Here is a 24,730-nt window from a genome sequence, read left to right as displayed (position 1 = left end):
TAGAGCTTTCTTTTGGTGGTATTTGATCACCTCTGCGGTTTTTTTTCCCCGCTATAAACAAAAATAGAGCGACAATTTTGAAAAAAATTCAATATTTTTTACTTTTTACTATAATAAATACACCCCAAAAATATATATAAAAAAAACGTTTTTTTTTTCCCCTCAGTTTCGCCCGATACGTATTTTTCTACATATTTCTGGTAATAAAATTTGCAATAAGCGTTTATTGATTGGTTCGCGCAAAAGGTAAAGCGTCTACGAAATAGGGGATAGTTTTATGGCATTTTTATTACAATTTTTGTTTTTTTTTACTAGTAATGGCGGCAATCAGTGATTTTTATCGGGTCCTGCGACATTATGGCGGACACATTTTTGGGACCATTGTCATTTTTACAGCGATCAGTGCTATAAAAATGCACTGATTACTGTGAAAAGGACACTGGCAGTGAAGGGGTTAACCGCTAGGTGCTGTAGGGGTTAATTGTACCCTAGGGAGAGTTTCTTAGGCCCCTTTCACATTGGGGCGTTTTTCATGCGGTACAGCGCTAAAAATAGTGCTGCTATACCGCATGAAAAATCATGCCCTGTAGTCTTCAATGTGAAAGCCCGAAGGCTTTCACACTGAAGCGGTGCGCTAGCAGGAACGCTCCAAAAGTCCTGCTAGCCGCATCTTTACCGCGGTATAGGAGCGGTGTGTTCACCGCGCCTTCCCATTGAAATCAATGGGAAAGCGCGGTAATACCGCGGTATTAACCCTTTTTCGGCCGCTAGCGGGGGTTAAAACCTCACCGCTAGCGCCCGAATATCGCGGTAAACACGATGGTATAGCCGCGCTACAAATAGCGTGGCTATACCGTCACCGCGGCTCGATGCTGCAATGTGAAAGCAGCCTTACTGTAGGGGGGGGGGGGGTGGGCTGTGTGTGACATGACACTGATCTCCGCTTCATTTACACGGAGCGGAGACCAGTGTCATTGTCACTAGGCAGAGCGGGGAGATGCTTGCTTACATTAGCATCTCCCCGCTCTATCTCTCCATGAGACAATCGCGGGTAACCCCACGGCAATCGAATCCGCAGGACCCGCGGTCGGGTTCATGGAACTTGCGGCACACACACGCATGCACAATGGCGCTTCCTTAACCACTTAAGCCCCGGACCTTTAGGCAGCTAAATGCCCAGGCCAGGTTTTGCGATTCGGCACTGCGTCGCTTTAACAGACAATTGCGCAGTCGTGCAACGTGGCTCCCAAACAAAATTGGCGTTCTTTTTTCCCCACAAATAGAGCTTTCTTTTGGTGGTATTTGATCACCTCTGCGGTTTTTATTTTTTGCGCTATAAACAAAAATAGAGCGACAATTTTGAAAAAAAATCAATATTTTTTACTTTTTGCTATAATAAATATCCCCAAAAACATATATAAAAAAATGTTTTTCCTCAGTTTAGGCCGATACGTATTCTTCTACCTATTTTTGGTAAAAAAAAAAATCGCAATACGTGTTTATCGATTGGTTTGCGCAAAATTTATAGCGTTTACAAAATAGGGGATAGTTTTATTGCATTTTTATTAATTATTTTTTTTTTACTACTAATGGCGGCGATCAGCGATTTTTTTCGTGACTGCGACATTATGGCGGACACTTCGGACAATTTTGACACATTTTTGGGACCACTGTCATTTTCACAGCAAAAAATGCATTTAAATTGCATTGTTTATTGTGAAAATGACAGTTGCAGTTTGGGAGTTAACCACAGGGGGCGCTGTAGGAGTTAGGGTTCACCTAGTGTGTGTTTACAACTGTAGGGGGGTGTGGCTGTAGGTCTGACATCATTGATTGTGTCTCCCTATAAAAGGGATCACTCGATCGATACGCCGCCATAGTGAAGCACGGGGAAGCCGTGTTTACATACGGCTCTCCCCGTTCTTCAGCTCCGGGGAGCGATCGCGACGGAGCGGCTATAAACTAATAGCCGCGCCGTCGTCCCTGATCGCTCCCCGAGGTAAGCCGCCCGCCGCGGGGAGGGTCCCGATCGGACCCCCCACCCGCTAGAAGGCAAGGACGTGTATATATACGTCCTTCTGCCTGTACGTGCCATTCTGTGGACGTAAATAGGCGTGCGGCGGGCGTTAAGTGGTTAAAGGGGACGTATATATACGTCCTTCTGTCCAGGAGTGCCATTGTGTTGACGTATATATGCGTCGGGAATCGGTTGATCAGGGTCCACTGGGCCTATGGATAAACCAATACTACACTTGCAAAGACTCTTGGTTGCCCTTACCTGATCCTCCTGATGTTCCTGCGTGGAGTCCCGGGAATACAGAGGACGAGGACATCTCTCTGGTGGGTTCCCATTACTGGATCCATCTGTAGGAAACACACACTGACTGAATACATTGTTTCTATGTCTTTATATCAGAGGATGTGTAACTAGGGGGATCCTCAATACTCTTCTCTCCTTTACAAGAAATGAAAGTCTCCTCTTACCCGGAGATGTGAGGGGCGGCCGCTTCTCCATCATGGCGTCCTTGTAGAGATCCTTGTGTCCTTCTAGATACTCCCACTCCTCCATGGAGAAATAGACAGTGACATCCTGACACCTTATAGGAACCTGACACACACAATGATACCGTCACCATCCAGACACACCCCTTGTCTGTTACTGGATAATGTCCCAGAATTCCCGGCACCGCTCACCTCTCCTGTCAGCAGCTCTATGATCTTCTGGGTGACTTCTAGGATCTTCTTGTCGTTGTTCCTCTCAGATATCAGTGAGTGAGTTGGAGGTTCCATCTTCGGGCTCCGTTTTCTGCTACATCTTTGTGACACACTGAGAGGTCTGTTGGGCATCACTTGATCACCAGATATCTTCTTCGCTATAATGCATTCCTGTATATTAGACATAAATATAAATATTACTACACACAGAAAAGAAAGTCCATTCTACTGTAAACCAACAAAGCTTCTTGTTACTGGAAGTTCTAAGAAGCCTCCTCACCTCTCCGGTCAGGTCTGTGTTTTATTAATAGAGATAATAGTGATGTCATGTGACCTCCCAGAATCCTCCTCACCTCTCCGGTCAGGTCTGTGTTTTATTAATAGAGATAAGAGTGATGTCATGTGACCTCCCAGAATCCTCCTCACCTCTCCAGTCAGGTCTGTGTTTTATTATTAGAGATAAGAGTGATGTCATGTGACCTCCCAGAATCCTCCTCACCTCTCCGGTCAGGTCTGTGTTTTATTAATAGAGATAAGAGTGATGTCATGTGACCTCCCAGAATCCTCCTCACCTCTCCGGTCAGGTCTGTGTTTTATTAAAGTGGAAATCTAGGCTCTACCTAAGCCTAAGGCTCCATTCACACCTCAGCATAGGTGATCTGCCGCGTATTGCGGCGACATCAAATAGGCGTTTTGTCCCGCGATTTGCGGCGACAAAACGCGACGTTTTAAACATTGTTTTTTGCTGGAGGGGTGATTTTTTACATGGTCGGCTATGCCCCAACGCCGAAGCCGCCCGAAAAAAAGGGTCCGGGACTTCTTTTGAGCTTCAGGCGTCTCGGCGTTCGGCGTTGAGATGTGAACCATCTCCATAGCCGACCATTTAAAATCACCCCTCCAGCGTATTAGGGGCGGCTGCAGCGTCGCGCTTCAGGCGTATATACGCCTAGGTGTGAATGCAGCCTTAAACTGTTCCACCTCTACCCTGTATACCTATTTATTCTTAGGGCGCTCTGGTCTGGTCACGTGATCTCCCCATCGGCTGGCTTCATGGGAGAGAAGAGATCGCTGACAACGGCTGCAATGCCTAAGCAGTGATGTCACCCATAGACTTACAATTGACCAGACGTTGTGGGCTGTCCCTCCTTTACTCTGAAGCCGCTGCTTGGAGCCAATCGAGTCCCCAGACTGGAGCGCCTGAATAATATGCAAGTATAAGCATCTTTCTTCAACAGGGTAGTTAGAATAGGTCTTAGAAGGGGGGGTGGGAGCAGTTTTAGGCCTAGTTAGGTAGAACCTGGACTTCCACTTTACAGTATTATTAGAGAGGAGTGATGTCATGTGACCTCCCAGAATCCTCCTCACCTCTCCGATTAGCAGGTAGATGATCTCCAGGGTGAGGTCCAAAATCCTTTCAGTCATGCAACTCCTGCTTTTCTCCATTTTGGAGCTGCCTTGGTTGAACTGCAACAATCTGGAAGAAGAAGAAGAAGAAGCAAAAAAAAACGTAGACCCATGTAGATGTCTAAAGCCGCATACACACGATCGGAATTTCCATTGGAGTTGCACACAGATGATAGGAATTTCCTATCGTTTTTTTTTTCCTCATCGAAAAAAAATAAAACATGTTCTATTTCTAAACACCGATGGAAAAAAAGTACAATGGGGCCCACACACGATCGGAATTTCTGATGAAAAAAGTCCATCCGATGGGAAAAAAAAAAAAACGATAGAAAATTCCTATCATCTTTGTGCAACTCCGACGGAGAAAAAACCCACCCAGCCCTCTTCATCAGTCCATGGCTCCTACCCAGCCCTCTTCATCAGTCCATGGCTCCTACCCAACCCTCTTCATCAGTCCATGGCTCCTACCCAGCCCTCTTCATCAGTCCATGGCTCCTACCCAACCCTCTTCATCAGTCCATGGCTCCTACCCAACCCTCTTCATCAGTCCATGGCTCCTACCCAACCCTCTTCATCAGTCCATGGCTCCTACTCAACTCCCGTTATCAGTCCATGGCTCCTACCCAACCCTCTTCCTCAGTCCATGGCTCCTACCCAACCCTCTTCATCAGTCCATGGCTCCTACCCAGCCCTCTTCATCAGTCAATGGCTCCTACCCAATCCTCTTCATCAGTCCATGGCTCCTACCCAACCCTCTTCATCAGTCCATGGCTCCTACCAAACTCCCTTTATCAGTCCATGGCTCCTACTCAACTCCCTTTATCAGTCCATGGCTCCTATCTCCCCTCTATCAGCCCATACCTCATACCCAACCCCCCCCCCCCCCCAACCAGCCCGTGACGCCTATCCCCTCTCCAGTAGCTCGTGACTCCCAGCTCTCTTCCATCAGCCCAGGTCAACTACCCGCCACCTTCTCTTATCAGCCCATGACTCCTAGCTCCCCTTTGTCAGCCTGTGAAACCAACATCAACCCCCCCCATCAGCTTTCTTATATACTCTCCCCCTTCCCCTCATCTGTGTATCATACCAACCTCTGCTTTGTGACCCTGTGTCCCACACCTCGCCTTCATCAACCTGTGACTCCAACCCTCCCTTCTCTCCTACCCATCCCCCTCTTCTTCAGTTCATGAACTCTACCTTACTTCCATCAGTTCAGGTCTCCTTCAACACCCTCTCCTCAGCCCATGACCCCTACCTATTCTCCATCAGCCCATGTCTCCTATATCCACCCCACCCCAATGGCATCAGCTCATGACTCCAACCTCTGCTCCATGAGCCTGTGTATCCTACCTCACATTCCTCAGCCCAACTATGTCTCCTAACCACCCCCCTTATCTTCAGTGTATGACTTTAGCTCCCCTACATCAGTCAATGTCCCATGTCTCTTACAAACCCAACCTTCCCCCCTCAATTTTCATCAGCCCATGACTCCCACCTGCTCTCCACCAGCCCATGTCTTATACCCCCTTCATCAGCCTTTAAAGCAGATCTCCAGGCTCCTTCAGAAAATATTAAGGCCACTTTCACACCGAGGCCCTGGCCGCGTTGGCGGTAAAGCACCGCTAGTTCACACCGAGGCTCTGGCTGCGTTGGCGGTAAAGGCACCGCTAGTTCATACTAAGGCTCTGGCCGCATTGGCGGTAAAGCGCCGCTAGTTCACACTGAGGCTCTGGCCGCGTTGGCGGTAAAGAACCATTAGTTCACACTAAGGCTCTGGCCGCGTTGGCGGTAAAGTGTCACTAGTTCAAACCGAGGCTCTGGCCGCATTGGCGGTAAAGAACCATTAGTTCACACCGAGGCTCTGGCCGCATTGGCAGTAAAGTGCCACTAGTTCACACCGAGGCTCTGGCCGCGTTGACGGTAAAGTGCCACTAGTTCACACTGAGGCTCTGGCCGCGTTGGCGGTAAAGCGCCACTAGTTCACACTGAGGCTCTGGCCGCATTGGCGGTAAAGAACCATTAGTTCACACCGAGGCTCTGGCCGCATTGGCAGTAAAGTGCCACTAGTTCACACCGAGGCTCTGGCCGCGTTGGCAGTAAAGTGCCACTAGTTCATGCCGAGGCTCTGGCCGCATTGGCGGTAAAGAACCATTAGTTCACACCGAGGCTCTGGCCGCATTGGCAGTAAAGTGCCACTAGTTCACACCGAGGCTCTGGCCGCGTTGACGGTAAAGCGCCGCTTGTTCACACTGAGGCTCTGGCCGCATTGGTGGTAAAGAACCATTAGTTCACACCAAGGCTCTGGCCGCGTTGGCGGTAAAGTGCCACTAGTTCACACCGAGGCTCTGGCCGCGTTGACGGTAAAGTGCCACTAGTTCACACTGAGGCTCTGGCCGCGTTGACGGTAAAGCGCTATTAGTTCACACTGAGGCTCTGGCCGCATTGGCGGTAAAGAACCACTAGTTCACACCGAGGCTCTGGCCGCGTTGGCGGTAAAGTGACACTAGTTCACACCGAGGCTCTGGCCGTGTTGGCGGTAAAGTGCCACTAGTTCATGCCGAGGCTCTGGCCGCGTTGACGGTAAAGCGCCATTAGTTCACACTGAGGCTCTGGCCACATTGGCGGTAAAGCGCCATTAGTTTACACTGAGGCTCTGGCCGCATTGGCGGTAAAGTGACGCTAGTTTTAGCGCCGCTTTTCACCCCACTATCGTCCGAAAATGGGGTTAAAAGAACTGCTGCACTTTGGCAGCGCTGCCCATTAATTTCAATGGCAGGGGCGTTTTTGGAGCGATGTATTCACTGCTCCTTAACCGTCCCAAAGATGCTGCTTGCAGGACTTTTTTTCCTGTCCTGTAAGCGCACCGCCCAAGTGTGAAAGTCTGTTAATTTCAGGTACAGTGACGATGGATACAGTGACAATGGGCACAGTGAGGTTGCAATGGGCACAGTGAGGTTGGCACAGTGAGGTTGCAATGGGCACTCAAGTATAAGACTAGGGTGAGAATGCAGCAGCTACTGTAAGCGTAAAAGAGGGTCAACAATAGCCATTTGCACGCCTCGGCGTGCAAATGGGCATTGTTGACCCTCTTTTACGCTTACAGTAGCTGCTGCATTCTCACCCTAGGCTTATACTCGAGTCAATACTTTTTTCCAGTTTTTGGTGGTAAAATTAGGTACCTCGGCTTATACTCAAGTATATACGGTACTTTCTATTCTTCCTACTTCCCTTTTTTACAGCCTCTGTCAATCTCTTTGGTATTTGACCCATCAGGGACATTCGGAGGTCTGTGTCCCCTTCACGTAGTTTAGTTCCATCCTCCAGCCTCTATGTCAATGTGGAGACCTGTAGTGACCCAGGTTGCAGGACGAAACCGGCTGGGATAACACTCCCGGGAAAGAGTCACAAACTGAAGAACCTGAGGCAGACCACAGGGGGATACAATGGACCTTCTTGTCTACCTAAAGGAGTCTTTGCTTCCTTTAGAGCAGGGGTGGGCAACCTCGGCCCTCCAGCTGAAACTACAAGTCCCATGAGGCATTGCAAGACCCTGACAATCAAAGGCATGACTCCTAGAGGCAGAGGTATGATGGGATTTGTAGTTTCACCACAGTTCTAGGGCCGAGGTTGGCTACCCATCAGCTTTAGAGGGTTCTTCACCAATATCCTTCTATTTTTCTCAGATATCGTCCCCTTCTCCATCCTTCGCACTCAAAGGCCGCGTCATCCTCCTCCAGCCTGAAGAAGAACATTTTGTGAATAAAAGGGACGAAGTGCGGCTTTGTCCGACCGCAACTCAGCAAAGTCCGAGGTCATTTAATGGAATCACTTCATGACTTTTCTATAAAGAGGCGCAGGACGCGGGTGAGCGCACGGCGGACAGCTGGTGGCCACAAACCTCGGGCAGGATAACTCAAGGTACCCAAAAACAGAAAGGAGCCTCTTATAGGGCTCCTTAGTGGCCCCATACGTACCTAACTGGCCCCCACCACAGTGCCTACTGCCCCCCCCCCATCTTACTGTGTGCAAATCACATGACCTCCCCTCATTCACCAGTCCCCAAAAAGTGCTGGGACCCCTTCCTTCTCCCCTCCACATCCCATAATAAGAAGACATTATTACCTCCTCCTCAGTGTGCAGGCACTCTCCAGCCCAACACCCCCCTGGAGGACTCCAGCATTGCTAAATCCCCTCCCCTCCGCAGACTATAGGCTACAACAAAATGGCCGACGACCTTCCAGAGCTCTCGGCGTTTAAACAAACACAGGGGCGACTTACTCCTTTTATGCGTAACGCTTGGAACGGATGCCGTCATGAAAAAGCAACTCTATGCCATCTCTTTATAGTTTTAATACGGAAAGTCAACAGAAGGAGACGTTTGTGCTCAATGAAAATGGCCGCCGCCCCCCTTATATCGAGGACACCTTTCTCCCCTTCACTTGCTCAGACTAGCCCTCTAGTGATGGTTCTGGGTCAGCGAGCAGGTGGAATGTTGCAGGAAGCTGAGCGGAGTGAGACTGACAGGGGAGGGGAGGGGCTTCACCTCATTGGTCCGCCTGGCCCGGGTCACTATAGCAACCAGGAAGCTGCTGGGCGGTCGTGGAACGCACGTACCGGAAATGCGGAATCCAAAGACCGGAAATGTCTCTACCTGAACAATAATAATATATTATTATAATATATAAAGAAGATAATAATGATGAATATTTATTTATTATTATTATTAATACTATAATAATACATTAATTTAAATATAATAATTATTGATTAATGTTTTTTTTCCCATAATTAAAAATATATTATAATAAAGCAAAACATACTAATAATAAAAAAGATTACTGAATATTAGGTCAACCACATAAAGAAAGTGACACATAATGACGACCATATAATATTTAATAATACCCAATACTGTATATGTACAATTAACTACTTAGGGTTGCCACCTGTCCGTTATTCACCCAGACAGTCCAGGTTTTAGATCCTTTGTCTGGTTTTCAGTCTATCTGAAACCCGGACACATCAGTGGCAGCCCTGCATCACCAGTCCTCCTATCCCCCTGTGTCAGCTTCCAGTGCTTTTAATTATATTGTGGGGGGGGGGGGCACTTTAACTAGGGTAGATACTGGCCTATGGGGATTATACCGGGGGACAGACTGACCTGAGGGACATTGTCCTGGGGGACAGATGGACTTGGGGGGGTTTACTGGGGGGACAGACTGACCAAGGAGGGAATATACTGGGGTACAGACTGACCTTGGGGGGGGGACTGTACTGGGGGATAGACTGACCTTGTTTGATTTAATTACGCTCCTTAACCACTTCAGCCCCGGACCATATTGCTGCTCAATGACCGAGCCCCTTTTTGCGATTCGGCACTGCGTCGCTTTAACTGACAATTGCGCGGTCGTGCAACGTGGCTCCCAAACAAAATTGGCGTCCTTTTTTTCCCACAAATAGAGCTTTCTTTTGGTGGTATTTTATCACCTCTGCGTTTTTTTTTTTTGCTCTATAAACAATAATAGAGCGACAATTTTGAAAAAAAAAATGAATATTTTTGACTTTTTGCTGTAATAAATATCCCCAAAAATATATAAAAAAACAATTTTTTTTCCTCAGTTTAGGCCGATACGTATTTTTCTACATATTTTTTCGTAAAACAAATCGCAATAAGCGTTTATTAATAGGTTTGCGCAAAAGTTATAGTGTCTACAATATAGGGCATAGTTTTATGGCATTTTTATTAAGATTTTTTTTTACGGCGATCAGCGTTTTTTATCGGTACTGCGACATTATGGCGGACACATTTTTGGGACCATTGGCATTTTTATAGCGATCAGTGCTATAAAAATGCATTGGATTACTATAAAAATGCCACTGGCAGTGAAGGGGTTAACACTAGGGGGCAAGGAAGGGGTTAAGTATGTTCCCTGGATGTGTTCTAACTGAAGGGGGGGGGGCGGGACTGACTGATCGCTGTTCATACATTGCATGAACAGACAATCAGGCATTTCTCCCCCTGACAGGACCAGGAGCTTCTTGCTCTGTAACGAGCGATCGGGGGTGCCCGGCGGTGATCGCGCCCGCCGGGCACACGCGTCGGGACCGGGGGTGAGCGGGCATACTAGCTCATTATTAATTACTTACCTGAGACCGAAGTCCCCGCACCCCTCCTCGTATAATGCTCCGACAGCCGACATCACTCCGGGGGTTTACTTCCGAGTATCACGGCTCCGGCGCTGTGATTGGCCGGAGCCGCAATGACGTCACTCCGGCGCATGCTCGCGGGAGCCGTCGGTAACGGCACACATATGTGCCATTGCTTCAGTTTGCCCCAGTGCGCATGTGCCAATGACATTGGCACATGCAGGGGACATTGGATATCTGCTAAGCCGTGCAGGTTTGGGAAATATCCTGGGTAACTTTCGGGCCAATCAGGAAACGGGTCTCACAACCCGTTTACTGATTGGCCCGGAGGAGAATCAGTGTTATAATAGTAATAGTGATTATTCATTCGCTAGTGTCACACAACTGGGTGGGCTCGGAGCGCAGTGCTCTGTCCCCCAAGCCCACCCTTTTTTTAAGCCAATTAGTCTCTGGCTTTAATCACAGGCTTCAAAAAAAAAAAAAACACCCCCCCCCCATTGGAATCCATGCAACCCTGCATGTAGATAAGGGGGCCATAAGCATGGATATGGGGGGGGGGGCGGCGCCGCGCACCCCTAATGGACGGGCCGCCACTGCTATAGAGTCACACATATGCGCATATACACAATGGTAAATGACATGCCACTCCCTCTCTCCTCCTCCATGCTCACTAATCAGCTACACACAGTTGGGGTGGGATATTACATGTACAGTAGATTGATGGAGGCTTCACCTCCCCGTTACTATAAGACATAGGCTGGAGAGGGTGTGACATTCTGTGACTGACAGAAATCCGCCCCCCACACCATGCTATTGCCAAAAAATAATAACGATTTTATTTCAAATACCGGTACATATTTTAAGACAAAAAAAAGACAAAACAGTTTATTGATATTATTTATTTATTTATACTCTGTATTCCAAAGGATTTTTTTTGAACATGTGACCAGCAGCAGATGACAAGAAGCTCCTCCTGCCACTGTTTCCTTGCAGACAGGCTGGGAAAAAGCTAGGTCATGTGACAACTGTATATTGATTAGGAAAGATGGTACCTTTTTTAGGTACTGTTTAAAAAATAATAATAATAATAATTAGAGCGCCGTCATCCATACACAAAAATAGAAGGAATAATGCAAATTAAACAGAGTGTGTTAGATGTGTAGAAGTCAAGGCCACCTGTACAGCCTAATGCCCCGTACACACGATCAGAATTTCCGATGGGCTTTTTCCATCTGATTTTCCGATCGTGTGTAGCCCCATCTGAGTTTTTTTCATCGGAAATTCCATTGAATTCCATCGGACTTTAGATATAGAACATGTTCTATATTTTTCCGATGGAATCCCGTCAGAATTCCGAAGTGATTTGGCCAGGCAAAAGCCCGAAAGTGTGTACGTGGCATTAGTCTATGATCCAAGGAACTCCATAGGTCTTCTTTAACTACTTGTAGACTGCCCCAAGCACATATACGGCGACGGGGGGGGCTCTCTGCCCTGGATCATCTACATGTACACAGGGCCGATCCTAGGGTCAGAGGCGCCTGGGTGCAGAAATATTTCTGGCGCCCACACATGGGCGTGGTCATCTTACTAACTCCTCCCCTTTACAAATGTTTCTATGGCTACGACTCAAACACAGAGATGCTCCCCTAAGAAGTCTTCATTTGTGTCCCCCATCAGAGCCCCCCACAGCAGATGTCCCCCATCAGAGTCCCAACCAGCAGGTGTCCCCCATCAGAGCCCCCCCAGCAGGTGTCCCCCATCAGAGCCCCCCCAGCAGGTGTCCCCCATCAGAGCTCCCCACAGCAGGTGTCCCCCATCAGAGCCCCCCCAGCAGGTGTCCCCCATCAGAGTCCCAACCAGCAGGTGTCCCCCATCAGAGTCCCAACCAGCAGGTGTCCCCCATTAGAGCCCCCCACAGCAGGTGTCCCCCATCAGAGCCCCCCCCCCAGCAGGTGTCCCCCATGAAGTGTCCCCCATCAGAGCCACCCCACAGCAGGTGTCCCCATCAGAGCCCCCCACATCAGGTGTCCCCATAGATCAGTACTTGTCCAATAGATCCTTGTAGCTTGGGCGCTCTGGGAGCAGAAGCACATTACAGGGGGCGGGGCATATGTGGCATCTTTGGTTACTTGGAGGGTGGCACTCGGAGAGCATTTCTGGGAGTGTACGGGATGATTGGCAGCAGCTCTGGACACAGACAAGGAGGAGGGAGGGGAGCACTTTGGAGCTTCGGTGCCCCCACCTCTGCGGCGCCTCCGTGCACCCTGCCTAGGATCGGCCCTGCATGTACATGCCCCGTGTAGGGGGACACATGTGCAGCCCCGTCTGTGCTGTGATTTGTCTAGAGCATATACTGATCAGCAGGTCCCAGCCAATGTTTTATAGCTGGGACCTGCTGATCAGCTTAGCAAATCACTGGGGGGAGGGGGACACATGCGCACGTATACCGCCCCTTCTGTGCTGTGATTCGATACAGCATATACTTATCAGCAGGTACCAGACAATGATTTATGTCTGGGACCTGCCGATCGGCTTAGCAAATCACAATACAGAGCACTGTGTTTACTAGTAATTGCGGCGATCAGCGTCTTATAGCGGGACTGCGATATTGCGGCAGGACATTCTGACACTTAAGCCAGCCACACACGGTTCGAATTTCAAAAGAATTTTCCTTTGAAAATCGTATCATAGAATTTTCGTACAAATTTCGCACCATTAGTGGGCTGCAGCAACAGCCGATTTTCGTGCGACAATCAAATTTGAGGAATTTGGAAATTATTTGAAAAACAAACGATTTTCTAATCAATGATGGGAGAATCGTGCTAGAAATGTAATAGAAAAAAAATGCGCATGTGCAAGAAAAAAAAATCCCCGGAGAGAAAAGAATATTCCCGGTCACGAAAATTCTTTTCTGCAGCAACATGAAGGCTTCCCAGCCATGGCGGCGCCGTTTTTTTAATGCAAAGGCCGGGCGTGACGTCATAACATCGCGCCCAGCCTCCGACGATCATAGAGACTCCTGCCACTATCTGGTCCGCTGGAAATCTCTATGATCAGCATCCAGGACTGGCGGATCCGTTATCCGACTCAACGATTGCAGTGGTGAGTCGGTAGAAGCACCAGAGGGCAGCGGCGGGGAAGTCCCCTCTCGCCACCCGTAAGAACGATCAAGCGGCGGACATGTCAATGGCATATTGTACTGCAGACAGTGCCATTCCGCCAATGCCATATTGTGCTGCAGACAGTGCCACCCATGCTGCCAATGGCATAATGTCATTGGCAACATGGGTGGCACTGTCTCTGTGGGCAGCACATGCGTTATGGCATTAGCGTCATGGGTGGCACTGTCTGCAGCACATTACGACATTGGCAGCACTGTCTCTGCAGGCAGCACATGCGTTATGGCCCATAACACATGTGCTACCTGCAGACAGTGCCACCCATGCCTCAAATGCCATAATGTGCTGCAGACAGTGCCACCCATGCCATAATGTATAGATTCTGCTGCAGTAGATCTTGACTCTCCTCCCCCAAGCAAGCACACAACTGTGTAATGGTTACTGGAGTGACCACAAACTATTGCAGTCAGATGCGATGCCAGCTGCCTCTATTTAGTCTTCTGCCACCGCCGCTCGCCTCACTGCTACTTATCTCACGAGGAGGGTGAGGAATTACTCCATGGCGCCAGGGACGGCACTATGGAGGACGCGCTTGCCGGGACTTGAGCCAGCAAGAGGCATTCTTCCGCGCACAAAAACTAAGAAATAGTCCCTCCCCTTCAGCCAACAAGTTGGCAGATAGCAAACCCCCAAAAAAATAAAAAAATACGTAAAGAGCATTGGATGTCGGATAGGCTATGATCGGTCATGGAGTATTTTTTTTTTTTTTTACATTAATTAGTCATCTGTTCAGGTTGCCCGGGCCCCCCTGCTGGCCGGGCCCGGTACAACAGGGCCAGTTGTACTGGCCTATCAGCAGCCCTGTCTATTAGGTAGATTCATAAGAGTTAGGCCAGCTTATCAGTAGATAAGTCGACCTAACTCAGAATCTACGCCGACCTATGTTTAACCGTATGCTCAAACAGAGATACGCTTAAACATATCTAAGATAGGACAGCTTGCGCCGTCCTATCTTAGATTGCAATATTTCGGATGGCCGCTAGGTGGCGCTTCCATTGCGGTCGGCGTAGAATATGTAAATGAGGAGATACGCCGATTCACGAACGTACGCCCGGCCGCCGCAGTAGTTTTACGCCGTTTCCGTAAGGCATTAGCAGGAATAAAGTTATTCCATCTACTAGGTGGAATAACAATGTTAAAGTATGGCCGCCGTTCCCGCCGCGAGATTCAATTTTTTTTTACGTCGTTTGCGTAAGTCGTCCGCGAATCGGGATTTACGTCGTTTACGTCCACGTCGAAATCAATAGGCCCGTGCGGCGTACTTAGCCGCAATGCACCCTGGGAAATGTAGGCGCCCGGCGCATGCGCATTAAAAAAAACCCGTCAAAAACGTGAGGTCAAGCCTCATTACCATGTAACACGCCCCCCTCCAAGACATTTGAATTCGGCGCCCTTACGCCCGCCCGCTTTAGGCTACGCCGCCGTATATTAGCAGGCAAGTACATTGAGAATCATGTACTTGCCTAGCTAACTTACGGCGGCGTTGCCTAAACAGGCAAAGCTACGCCGCCGCAAGTTTGCACCCAGGTACCTGAATCTACCTATATGTCTTCATACTCTTCCCTCAGCCCTCACCTCCTGACACAGAAACCTCTCGTCTCTTGTGGAAATTGACATGCGACATCAAAGAGGATTTTTTCGGAAACTTTTTCCCACATTCCGAACAAGCATACGGGTGATCCCCGGTGTGAGTCCTGTGATGCTTCACAAGGTCCGATCTCTCAATGAATCTTTTTCCGCATTCGGAACACGAATACGGCTTCACCCCCGCGTGGGTCTTCCGATGCGAAAGTAGGTTCCCTTTCTGAGAAAAACATTTCCCGCATTCCGAGCAGTTAAACGGCCTCTCTCCCGAGTGAATCTTTTGGTGTTTGATGAGTTTGTCTTTTGCGGCAAAAGATTTCCCACACACCGGACACGAATACGGCTTCTCCCCCGTGTGGCCTCTTTCGTGCGTGACGAGGGATAACTTGCGAGAAAAACACTTCCCGCACTCGGCGCAGGAAAACGGCTTCTCTCCGGTGTGAGTTCTCAAGTGGGTAGCGAGATTCGACCTTTGGGTAAAACATTTGCCACACTGGGGACAGGAATAGGGTCTCTCGGCCGTGTGAGTTCTCTCGTGGCTCAGAAGGTTGGACCTCTCATTGAAGCATTTTCCGCATTCCGCGCATGAAAATGGTTTCTCCCCGGTGTGGATTCGAAGGTGTCTTATAAGCTGAACCTTCCAAGAAAAGCATTTGCCGCATTCGGGACATGAAAAGGTCTTCTCTCCCGTGTGAGTTCGATGGTGGGCGATAAGCTCTGCTCTTTGGCTAAAACACTCGCTGCATTCGGAGCATGGAAACGTTTCAAGCCGTTTAGGAACGTTAGCCGCGCGTGAAGACGGAGCCGATGATCGGACCCTACTGGGAGGCACTGGGTGGTGGTTGGAAGTAATGAGGATTCCTTCTGATGAATTTGATGTAACGTCATCACTTTGTGCTCCTGGAGAGATGAAGGGCTGTTTCTCCACGTTGTATCTTTTATATCGTCCATCTACAAAAATTAAAGGCATTTAATAAGTAACTTTTTTTTAACACTCTATGGGCCAGATTCACAAAGAGTTACGCCGGCGTATCAGTAGATACGCCGACGTAACTCGGAATCAAAGCCCGTCGTATGTTTAAGTGTATGCTCAAACTGAGATACACTAAAACCTACCTAAGATACAATGGCCTGCGCCGTCATATCTGAGGGTACAATATTTCCGCTGGCCGCTAGGTGGCCCTTCCATTGAGCTCGGTGTAGAATATGCAAATTAGTAGATACGTCGATTCACGAACGTACGCTTGCCCGTCGCAGTAAAGATACGCCGTTTCCGTAAGAGGTATGCCGGCGTAAAGATAAAGCTGGCCCCTAGGTGGCGTAGCCAATGTTAAGTATGGCCGTCGTTCCCGCGTCGAAATTTTGAAATTTTACGTTGTTTGCTTAAGTCGTCCGTGAATGGGGCTGGACGTAATTTACGTTCACGTCGAAACCAATACGTCCTTGTGGCGTACTTTGCCGAAATGCACACTGGGATATGTACACGGACGGTGCATGCGTCGTTCATAAAAAACGTCAATCACGTCGGGTCACCATTCATTTAAATAAAACACGCCCCCCCTCATCCCCATTTACGCTACGCCGCCGTAACTTAGGAGGCAAGTGCTTTGTGAATACAGCACTTGCCTCTCTGACTTACGGCGGCGTAGCATAAATACGATACGCTGCGCCGCCGTAACAATGCGCGCCCCTACCTGAATCCGGCCCTATATTGCTAATTTTCATACAGATAGAGATAATGACAATTCCATAGACAGGCCAACACCGTAAACAGAACAGATCCCTCACTACTACAGAACACATTATTCGCCATATGGAGTGGTGTTCATATGCAATGAGAAAGGTACACATACACTATATTGACAAAAGTATTGGGACGCCTGCCTTTACACCCACATGAACTTTAACGGCAGGGGCGTTGCTAGTTGGCGAAAAGACCAGGGGCTTCAGCCCTAAGGCCAAAGCCAGAACCGGGGGGGGGGGGGGGGGGGCCGGGGTATGGGATTGGCGGGTGTCGGGGTGGTGGAATTAGTGGTGTCGTAGCGTTTTATTGGGGCTGGGTGGTGGGGTTGTGTGACTTACCAGTGCCCATCAATGCTGATCACTGACCTACCTGCACTGACCTACCTACACTGACCAGTGACCTGCATGACATTAACACACACACTGACCTACTGACAAAGGCATAGATACACACACTGACTTACCTGAGCTCAGCCGTGGTGTCAGTCACTCGTCACTGTCAGAGAGGAGAGGAGCTGCCATGCAGAGGAGGAGGAGAGGAGCTGCCATGCCGAGGAGGGGGAGCTGCCATGCCGAGGAGGAGGAGAGGAGCTGCCGAGCCAAGGAGGAGAGCCGCCCGCCCAAGCAGGGATATTGTTCGGCGGCTACATTTTGAAATTCCCGCCCTCTGGAGATTCTGCAGGCTATGATGGACGCACCACGTCACACGTCCCATGGTCCTCCTGGCATTGGCGCTGCAGGCTCCAGAAGGCGGGACATATGGTACTCGGCCAAACTCGGCCCCAGCCGCACTCGGCCGAACTTGGCCACAGCCGCACTCGGCCGAACTCAGCCCCGGCCACACTCGGCCAAACTCAGCCCCGGCCGCACTTGGCCGAACTCAGCCCCGGCCGCACTCAGCCGAACTCGGACACAGCCGCAATTGGCCGCACTCGGCCATCAGATCGGTCCGGGGCCCCGGTGCTCGGAGCCAACAATACAAAGCATAGTTCAATAGATTCGGGGCTTTTCGGGGTCCCATTCTGGGCTCCAGCCCCCCAAGCCCGGGCCTAACGACGCCCCTGTTTAACGGCATCCCAGATCTTAGTCCGTAGGGTTCAATATTGAGTTGGCCGACCCTTTGCAGCTATAACAGCTTCAACTCTTCTGGGAAGGCCGTCCACAAGGTTTAGGAGTGTGTCTATGGGAATGTTTGACCATTTTTCCAGAAGCGCATTTGTGAGGTCAGGCACTGGTGTGGACGGGAAGGCCTGGCTAGCAGTCTCCGATCAAATTCATCCCAAAGGTGTTCTATTGACTTGAGGTCAGGACTCTGTGCAGGCCAGTCAAGTTCCTTCACCCCAAACTCGCTCATCAAGCTATATTACCAAAAGTATTTGGCATTTGGAGGGGGGATTATGGTGTGGGATTGTTCTTCAGGAGTTGGGCTTGGCCCCTTAGTTCCAGTGAAGGGAACTCTTAAGACATTTTGGACAATCTCAAGCTCCCAACTTTGTGGAAACAGTTTGGGGATGGCCCCTTCCTGTTCCAACATGACTTCAGTGACCAGTGCACCAAGCAAGGTCCATAAAGACATGGATGAGTAAGTTTGGGGTGGAGGAACTTGACTGACATGCACCGAGTCCTGACCTCAACCCAATAGAACACCTTTGAGCGGAGACTGCGAGCCAGGCCTTCTCGTCCACATCAGTGCCTGACCTCACAACTGCGCTTCTGGAAGAAAGGTCAAACATTCCCATAGACACACTCCTAAACCTTGTGGACAGCCTTCCCAGAAGAGTTGAAGCTGTAATAACAGAAGAGCCAATCCAATATTGAACCCTACAGACTAAGACTGGGATGCCATTAAAGTTCATGTGTGGCTTTATTGAAAAAACAACAAGTGTATCGGAATAGGGGTATAGCTAATAAATTTAAAGCGGATTTCCACCAATTTAAAAGTCAGCAGCTACAAAAAGTGTAGCCGCTGACTGTTAATAATCAGACGCTCACCTGTCCCACGGTCCAGTGATGCGTACGCACAAAGCCTTCCTCCTTTGCCCCTCCTCTCCACAGCCAGGCACGCACTGCGTATGCACTAACCGCGCTGTGAATGGCCGGGAAATCTTCTGGGACCTGTGACGTGTCCCAGAAGATAGGGAGGGAGGGGGGAGAGGTGAACTTCCGGCGCCAGGAGAGTAAGTGGGAGCTGGGTGCCTTTAAAAACCTGTGTACCCGCTTTCCCCCCAAAAAATTGAATTTTTGTACTCACTGTAAAATCCTTTTCTCTGTAGTTTATGGGCGGACACAGCAGAATCACTGAACAATAGGGTATTTCCCTTTGTGACCGTGACAGGAAATGGAGGCGCCCGTCCACTGTTCCATCAAACGCAGCTACTGTGCCCATCAATTGTCGCCCCTGTGCCCATCAATTGTCACCACTGTGCCATCAAACGCAGCCATTGTGCCATCAAACGCAGCCACTGTGCCATCAATTGTCGCCACTGTGCCATCAATTGTCACCACTGTGCCATCAAACGCAGCCACTGTGCCATTAATTGTTGCCACTGTGCCATCAATCGTAGCCACTGTGCCATCAAATGCTGCCACTGTGCCATCAAACGCAGCCACTGTGCCATCAAACGCAGCCACTGTGCCCGTCAATTGCCGCCTATTTGCCCCTCAAATATCGCCAGTTTGCCCAGTAAAATGCCGCCAGTTTGCCCAGTAAAATGCCGCCAGTATGCCCCGTAAAATGCCGCCAGTTTGCCCCGTAAAAAAAATGCCGCCAGTTTGCCCCGTAAAAAAAATGCCGCCAGTTTGCCCCATAAATGCCGCCAGTTTGTCCGCCCACCCGGGACTTACCTTTCTTGGGTCAGCCATCCTCCTCCACGCTCCCTCGATGACGCTTCAGCCAATTAGGTGACCGGTAACCAGACCCGGTGAACCCGATTGGCTGAGACGTGTGTCAGTGTTAACCAGAGTGCACACCCTGTGCGCCCTCTGGTTAACCATTTGGAAGCCGATTAGAGCCCACAGGCTGTAATTGGGAAGCCTATCAGAGCCGCTGGCTCTGATAGACACTTCCAAAACGCACCCACCGCTATTATTCAGATGGCCGGCGCTCAACAGGGGGCCAGCCACCTGAATAGTGGGTGGCAGCGGCGACAATACATAGATTCATGCAATGCATGAATCTATGTATTGTTGAGTGATGGGTGCAGGAGAGAGGGGGCGGCGCTCCTGTGCCCACTATAGACGCACCGCCACTGATGTCCACCCTGTAGCAGTAAAACTGCTGCAGGGTGGTCGGCAAGTGGTTATTTAGATTACTGTTTAATTGTATCACTGTTAGCTGTTAATTGGATTGCTGTTTGAAGTTTGTATTGTTCATGTGGTGAATGTCCCTTTTTTAAAAATGTATAAAAATAAAGTTGTTCCAGTTTGCACCTAAGCTAGCGTCGTCTAGTTCCTGGGTGCAATTCCCAGATATAATACCCTGTTCCTGAGTTCCACCAGCGGGGATGTAGCTCTGAGTTACCCAGTTGGGGCTGTCAGCAGTCCGTCACAACATCCTAAATTGTAAAGATCCGTACACACGACCGGTTTTCCTGCCAGGAAAACTGCGAAGAGAGCTTTTGGCCGGGAAAACCGGACGTGTGTATGCTTCCTCGCAGTTTTCCCGACAGGAAAACTGCCAGGAATCCCAGCGGGAAAATAGAGAACCCGGCAGTTTTCCTATGGGGAAACATTGCGAGGGAGCATACACACGGCCAGGGTTACCGGCCAAAGCTCCCCCTGCAGTTCTCCCAACGGGAAAACCTCTCATGTGTACACGGGGGAAACTTACAGAGCAGGTTCTCGGTTTTCCCGTCGGGATTCCCGGCGGACTTTATGTGTGTACAGGGCTTTCGTTTTTTTTTTTTTGGGAGGCGGAGGAGAAAAACAGATTGGTATACAGAACAAGAAGAATCAGGATTTGTATATTATTCACCTGTGCGGATCTCTGGAGGAACGTCCTCATCACTCTCCGCATACGTTTCGTCTGCTTCTTCTTTCACTTCCACTTTAATATAAATCAGATTTTCATCCTGAATTTAACAAAACATTCAAAGCGTTAAACAGAATATTATATAGATCTTTGCGAGGTGGTTGTGATGCGGCCCCATTCACTTAAATGTCAAATGTGACGGAGGAAATGATTTTTGCTGTACCCCCCCCGTTGTCATATGACGTCCACAGATGGGAACTCCTGGGTGGACGTCATATGACGTCCTGGGCTTCCCGGCCGTCTGGGGGGCGTGCGCACGCCCGCGGCATCACGTGTGACCCGGTGCGCATGCCAGGCGGCCGCGATGTCCGCCGGGCACCCGCGATAGCCCGCAATCACGGCAGGACTGTGGATCTGTGTGTGTAAACACACAGATCCACGGTCCTGTCAGGTGAGGAGACTGATGTGTGTTCCCAGTAAAGAGGTCTCACATCGGTCTCCTCCCCTTGTGAGTCCCCTCCCCCTACAGTTAGAATCACACATTAGGTAATACATTTAACCCCTTCAGCGCCCCCTAGTGTTAACCCCTTCCCTGCCAGTCACATTTATACAGTAATCAGTGCAGTTTTATAGCACAAATCGCTGAATAAATGTGAATGGTCCCAAAAATGTGTCAAAAGTGTCCTATATGTCCGTCGCAATGTCACGGTCACAATAAAAATTACAGATCGCTGCCAATACTAGTGAAAAAATAAAAATAAATAAAAACTATCGCCTATTTTGTAGACTCTATAACTTTTGCGTAAACCAATCAATATTTGCTAATTGCGATTTTATTTTTTACAAAAACATCTAGAAGAATACATATCAGCCTAAACTGAGAAAAAAAAAGTTTTTTTATTCGTTTTTTTATAGATTTTTAGGGGACAGAGGTGATCAAATACCACCGCTTGTAAGACCGCTGCGCAAATACGGTGTGACAGAAAGTATTGCAACAACCGCCATTTTATTCTCTAGGGTGTTAGATTTTTTTTTTTATAATGTTTGGGGGGTTTTAAGTAATTTTCTAGCAAAAAAATTGTTTTTAACTTGTGAACACCAAGGCCCAGATTCTCAAAAGACATACGACGGCGTATCTCTAGATACGCCGTCGTATCTATGCGCCTCATTCTTAGAATCTGTTACGCATAGATTTCCCTTGGATCCAACAGGCGTAAGTCTCTTACGCCGTCGGATCGTAACTGCATTTTTCCGCTGACCGCTAGGGGCGTGTAAGCTGATTTACGCGTCGAAATATGTAAATCAGCTTTATACGCAAATTCCCGAACATACGCCCGGCGGACGCAGTAAAGTTACGCCGTTTACGTTAGGCTTTTCCCGGCATATAGTTGCCCCTGCTATATGGTGGCATAAGTGCGGCGTAACAATGTTAAGTATGGCCTACGTTCCAACGTCGAAATTTGAAAATTTGGCGTCGTTTGCGTAACTCGTCCGTGAATGGGGCTGGACGTAATTTACGTCCATGTCAAAACCAATACGTCCTTGCGGCGTATTAGGAGCAATGCACACTGGGAGATTTCCACGGACGGCGCATGCGCCGTTCGTGAAAAACGTCAATCACGTCGGGTCACAGTACATTTACATAAAACACGCCCCCCCTTAGCCAAATTTGAATTAGGCAGGCTTACGCCGGACGATTTACGCTACGCCGCCGCAACTTACGGAGCAAGTGGTTTGAGAATACAGCACTTCCCCGCCTAAGTTGCGGCGGCATAACGTAAATCGGATATGTTACGCCGCCGCAGAACTACGAGAATCTGGCCCCAAGTCTGAAAAAGATGTTCGGTCCTTAAGTGGTTAAAGAACCCCCCCCCCCCCCCCATCATCTACCTGATCATCATGTTGGGTCTCATGTCCTTCCTTTGTAGAATCCCAGGAATTAGGAGAACCAGAACATCTCTCCGGTGTATTTTTATTATCAGGTCCACCTGTCAAAAATACACATAACCAATGAAGGGTGTGATTTCCGCAACTAGATCTGTGATACTTTTCTTTATGTTGTTTCTCATTCACCTGTGTTGATCTCTATAGGAGATTCCTCCTCTTTAATCCTCACGTGTTCTTCTTCCTTCTCCCACACTTTGACATTTCTCTGAGTCTCTCTGGTGCCTCCAGGATCTGTGAATAGAGATGAGAGTGAAGCCCCCTGTACTTAGATGTATGAGAGACCCCAGAGAGTGTGTGTGTGGGGGGGGGGGGGGGGAGACTGGTCACATCTCTTGGCTGGTAACACACAATGACATGATGTGAGGAGGAGAGCCAGAGTCTAAGACCACTTTCACACTGAGGCAGATTTCGGGCATGTTAGCGCCAGTGGCGGCTGGTGCTCAAAATTTTTGGGGGGGCGCAAACGAAAAAAAACAAAAAAAACAATTGCAGCCTCACTGTACCTATCAATTGTCACCACTGTGCCATGCCATCAAATATAGTCACTGTGCCATCAAAACGCAGCCACCGTGCCATCAAAACGCAGCCACTGTGCCATGCCATCAAAACGCAGCCACTGTGCCATGCCATCAAAACGCAGCCACTTTGCCATACCATCAAACGCAGCTACTGTGCCATCAATTGTCACCACTATGCCATCAAACACAGCCACTGTGCCCCCAATTGTTGCCACTGTGCCCCCAATTGTTGCCACTGTGCCCCCAATTGTCGCCACTGTGCCCCCAATTGTTGCCACTGTGCCCCCAATTGTTGCCACTGTGCCCCCAATTGTTGCCACTGTGCCCCCAATTGTTGCCACTGTGCCCCCAATTGTCGCCACTGTGCCCCCAATTGTCGCCACTGTGCCCCCAATTGTCGCCACTGTGCCCCCACTTGTAGCCACTGTGCCCCAACTTGTAGCCACCGTGCCCAGTACCCCCCCCCCCCCTGGCACTTACCTTTATGGCTTCTACGTCCCTCGATGTCCCTCGTCCCGCCCTCGATGACGCTTCAGCCAATCAGGTTACCTGATTGGCTGAGACGCCTGTCAGTCTTATCCTCGGACGTACGGCCGGTACGTCCCAATGATGAGCTTCAGGAAGCCGACTACAGCCTCAGCCGCTGGCCCTGATAGGCACTTCCACACAGCCAGTCAGCTGCCGCTATTCAGCTGACCGGCGCTCAACATCCGGCCAGCTGAATAGTGGGCGGCAGCGGCGAAAATATACAGATTCATACAGTGTATGAATCTGTATATTTTACTGGCTGTGAGCGAGCCAGAGGTTAGCGCTAGAAATAGCCTCTAAAAAGCCCTTGAAAACTCCCTCCCATTTTGTGCAATGACTGCTTTCACACTGGGGCGGTGCACTTGTGGGATGTTAGGAAAAGTCCTGCAAGCAGCATCTTTTGGGTGGCTTGGGAGCGCTATTTATTCACCCCTGCCCAAAGCAGCTTAACCACTTGCCGCCCGCCAATGACAGATTGACGTCGGCAAAGTGGATTCAATATCCTGACTGGATGTCATATGACGTCCCCAGGATATTGAGCCGCTGCGCGCCCCCGGGGGCGCGCATCACGGCGATCGTTGTTGCAGGGTGTCAGTCTGACACCCCGCAACACCGATCAAGGTAAAGAGTCTCTCACGGAGACTCTTTAACACGTGATCAGCCGTGTCCAATCACGGCTGATCACGATGTAAACAGGGAAAGCCGGTAATCGGCTTTTCCTCACTCGCGTCTGTCAGACGCGAGTAGAGGAGAGCCGATCGGCTGCTCCTCTGACAGGGGGGGGGGTTTGCGCTAATCAATTATCAGCGCAGCCCTTCCCCACTGGACCACCAGGGATGCCCACCACAGATGCCACCAGGGATGACCACGCACAGGGCATTTCGCAACCTTCGAAAAAACATCATAAACACATCAAAAAAGCACGTTGAAACGTTTTAGTGTTTATTACTGACCTGTACTGATCTCTGGAAGAACTTCCCCGTCCTCATCCATAT

At 49.5% G+C, this 24,730-nt stretch overlaps 3 protein-coding genes across 9 annotated transcripts in view; 1 reads left to right on the top strand and 2 right to left on the bottom strand.

The window, feature by feature from the left end:
* LOC120909855 (zinc finger protein 436-like) overlaps nt 1-24,730 on the top strand; it is an 865,309-nt gene that overhangs the window by 641,179 nt on the left and 199,400 nt on the right. The gene's annotated exons all lie outside the window — the stretch shown is intronic.
* Nucleotides 1-24,730, bottom strand: part of LOC120909932 (zinc finger protein 239-like) — a 350,937-nt gene that overhangs the window by 246,883 nt on the left and 79,324 nt on the right. The window lies entirely within an intron of this gene.
* Nucleotides 1-24,730, bottom strand: part of LOC120909847 — a 42,165-nt gene that overhangs the window by 11,506 nt on the left and 5,929 nt on the right. The window contains exons 1-5 of one of the 2 annotated variants that reach the window (XM_040321578.1): nt 8,242-8,355; nt 4,081-4,189; nt 2,695-2,886; nt 2,485-2,608; nt 2,279-2,364 (exon numbers count right to left, since the gene is read on the bottom strand). The exons of the other annotated variant lie outside the window; for it this stretch is intronic. Coding sequence (XP_040177512.1) covers nt 2,279-2,364; nt 2,485-2,608; nt 2,695-2,886; nt 4,081-4,158 — 480 coding nt within the window. The 5' untranslated portion in view covers nt 4,159-4,189; nt 8,242-8,355. Of the gene's footprint in view, nt 1-2,278; nt 2,365-2,484; nt 2,609-2,694; nt 2,887-4,080; nt 4,190-8,241; nt 8,356-24,730 lie in introns of those variants that run through there. 2 annotated transcript variants of the gene reach the window in all.

The sequence above is a fragment of the Rana temporaria genome, chromosome 8, assembly GCF_905171775.1.
Source record: "Rana temporaria chromosome 8, aRanTem1.1, whole genome shotgun sequence".
Lineage (NCBI taxonomy): Eukaryota > Metazoa > Chordata > Amphibia > Anura > Ranidae > Rana > Rana temporaria.
Note: the sequence above shows the minus strand (reverse complement) of the source record. Positions and strands in the feature narration are given on the sequence as shown.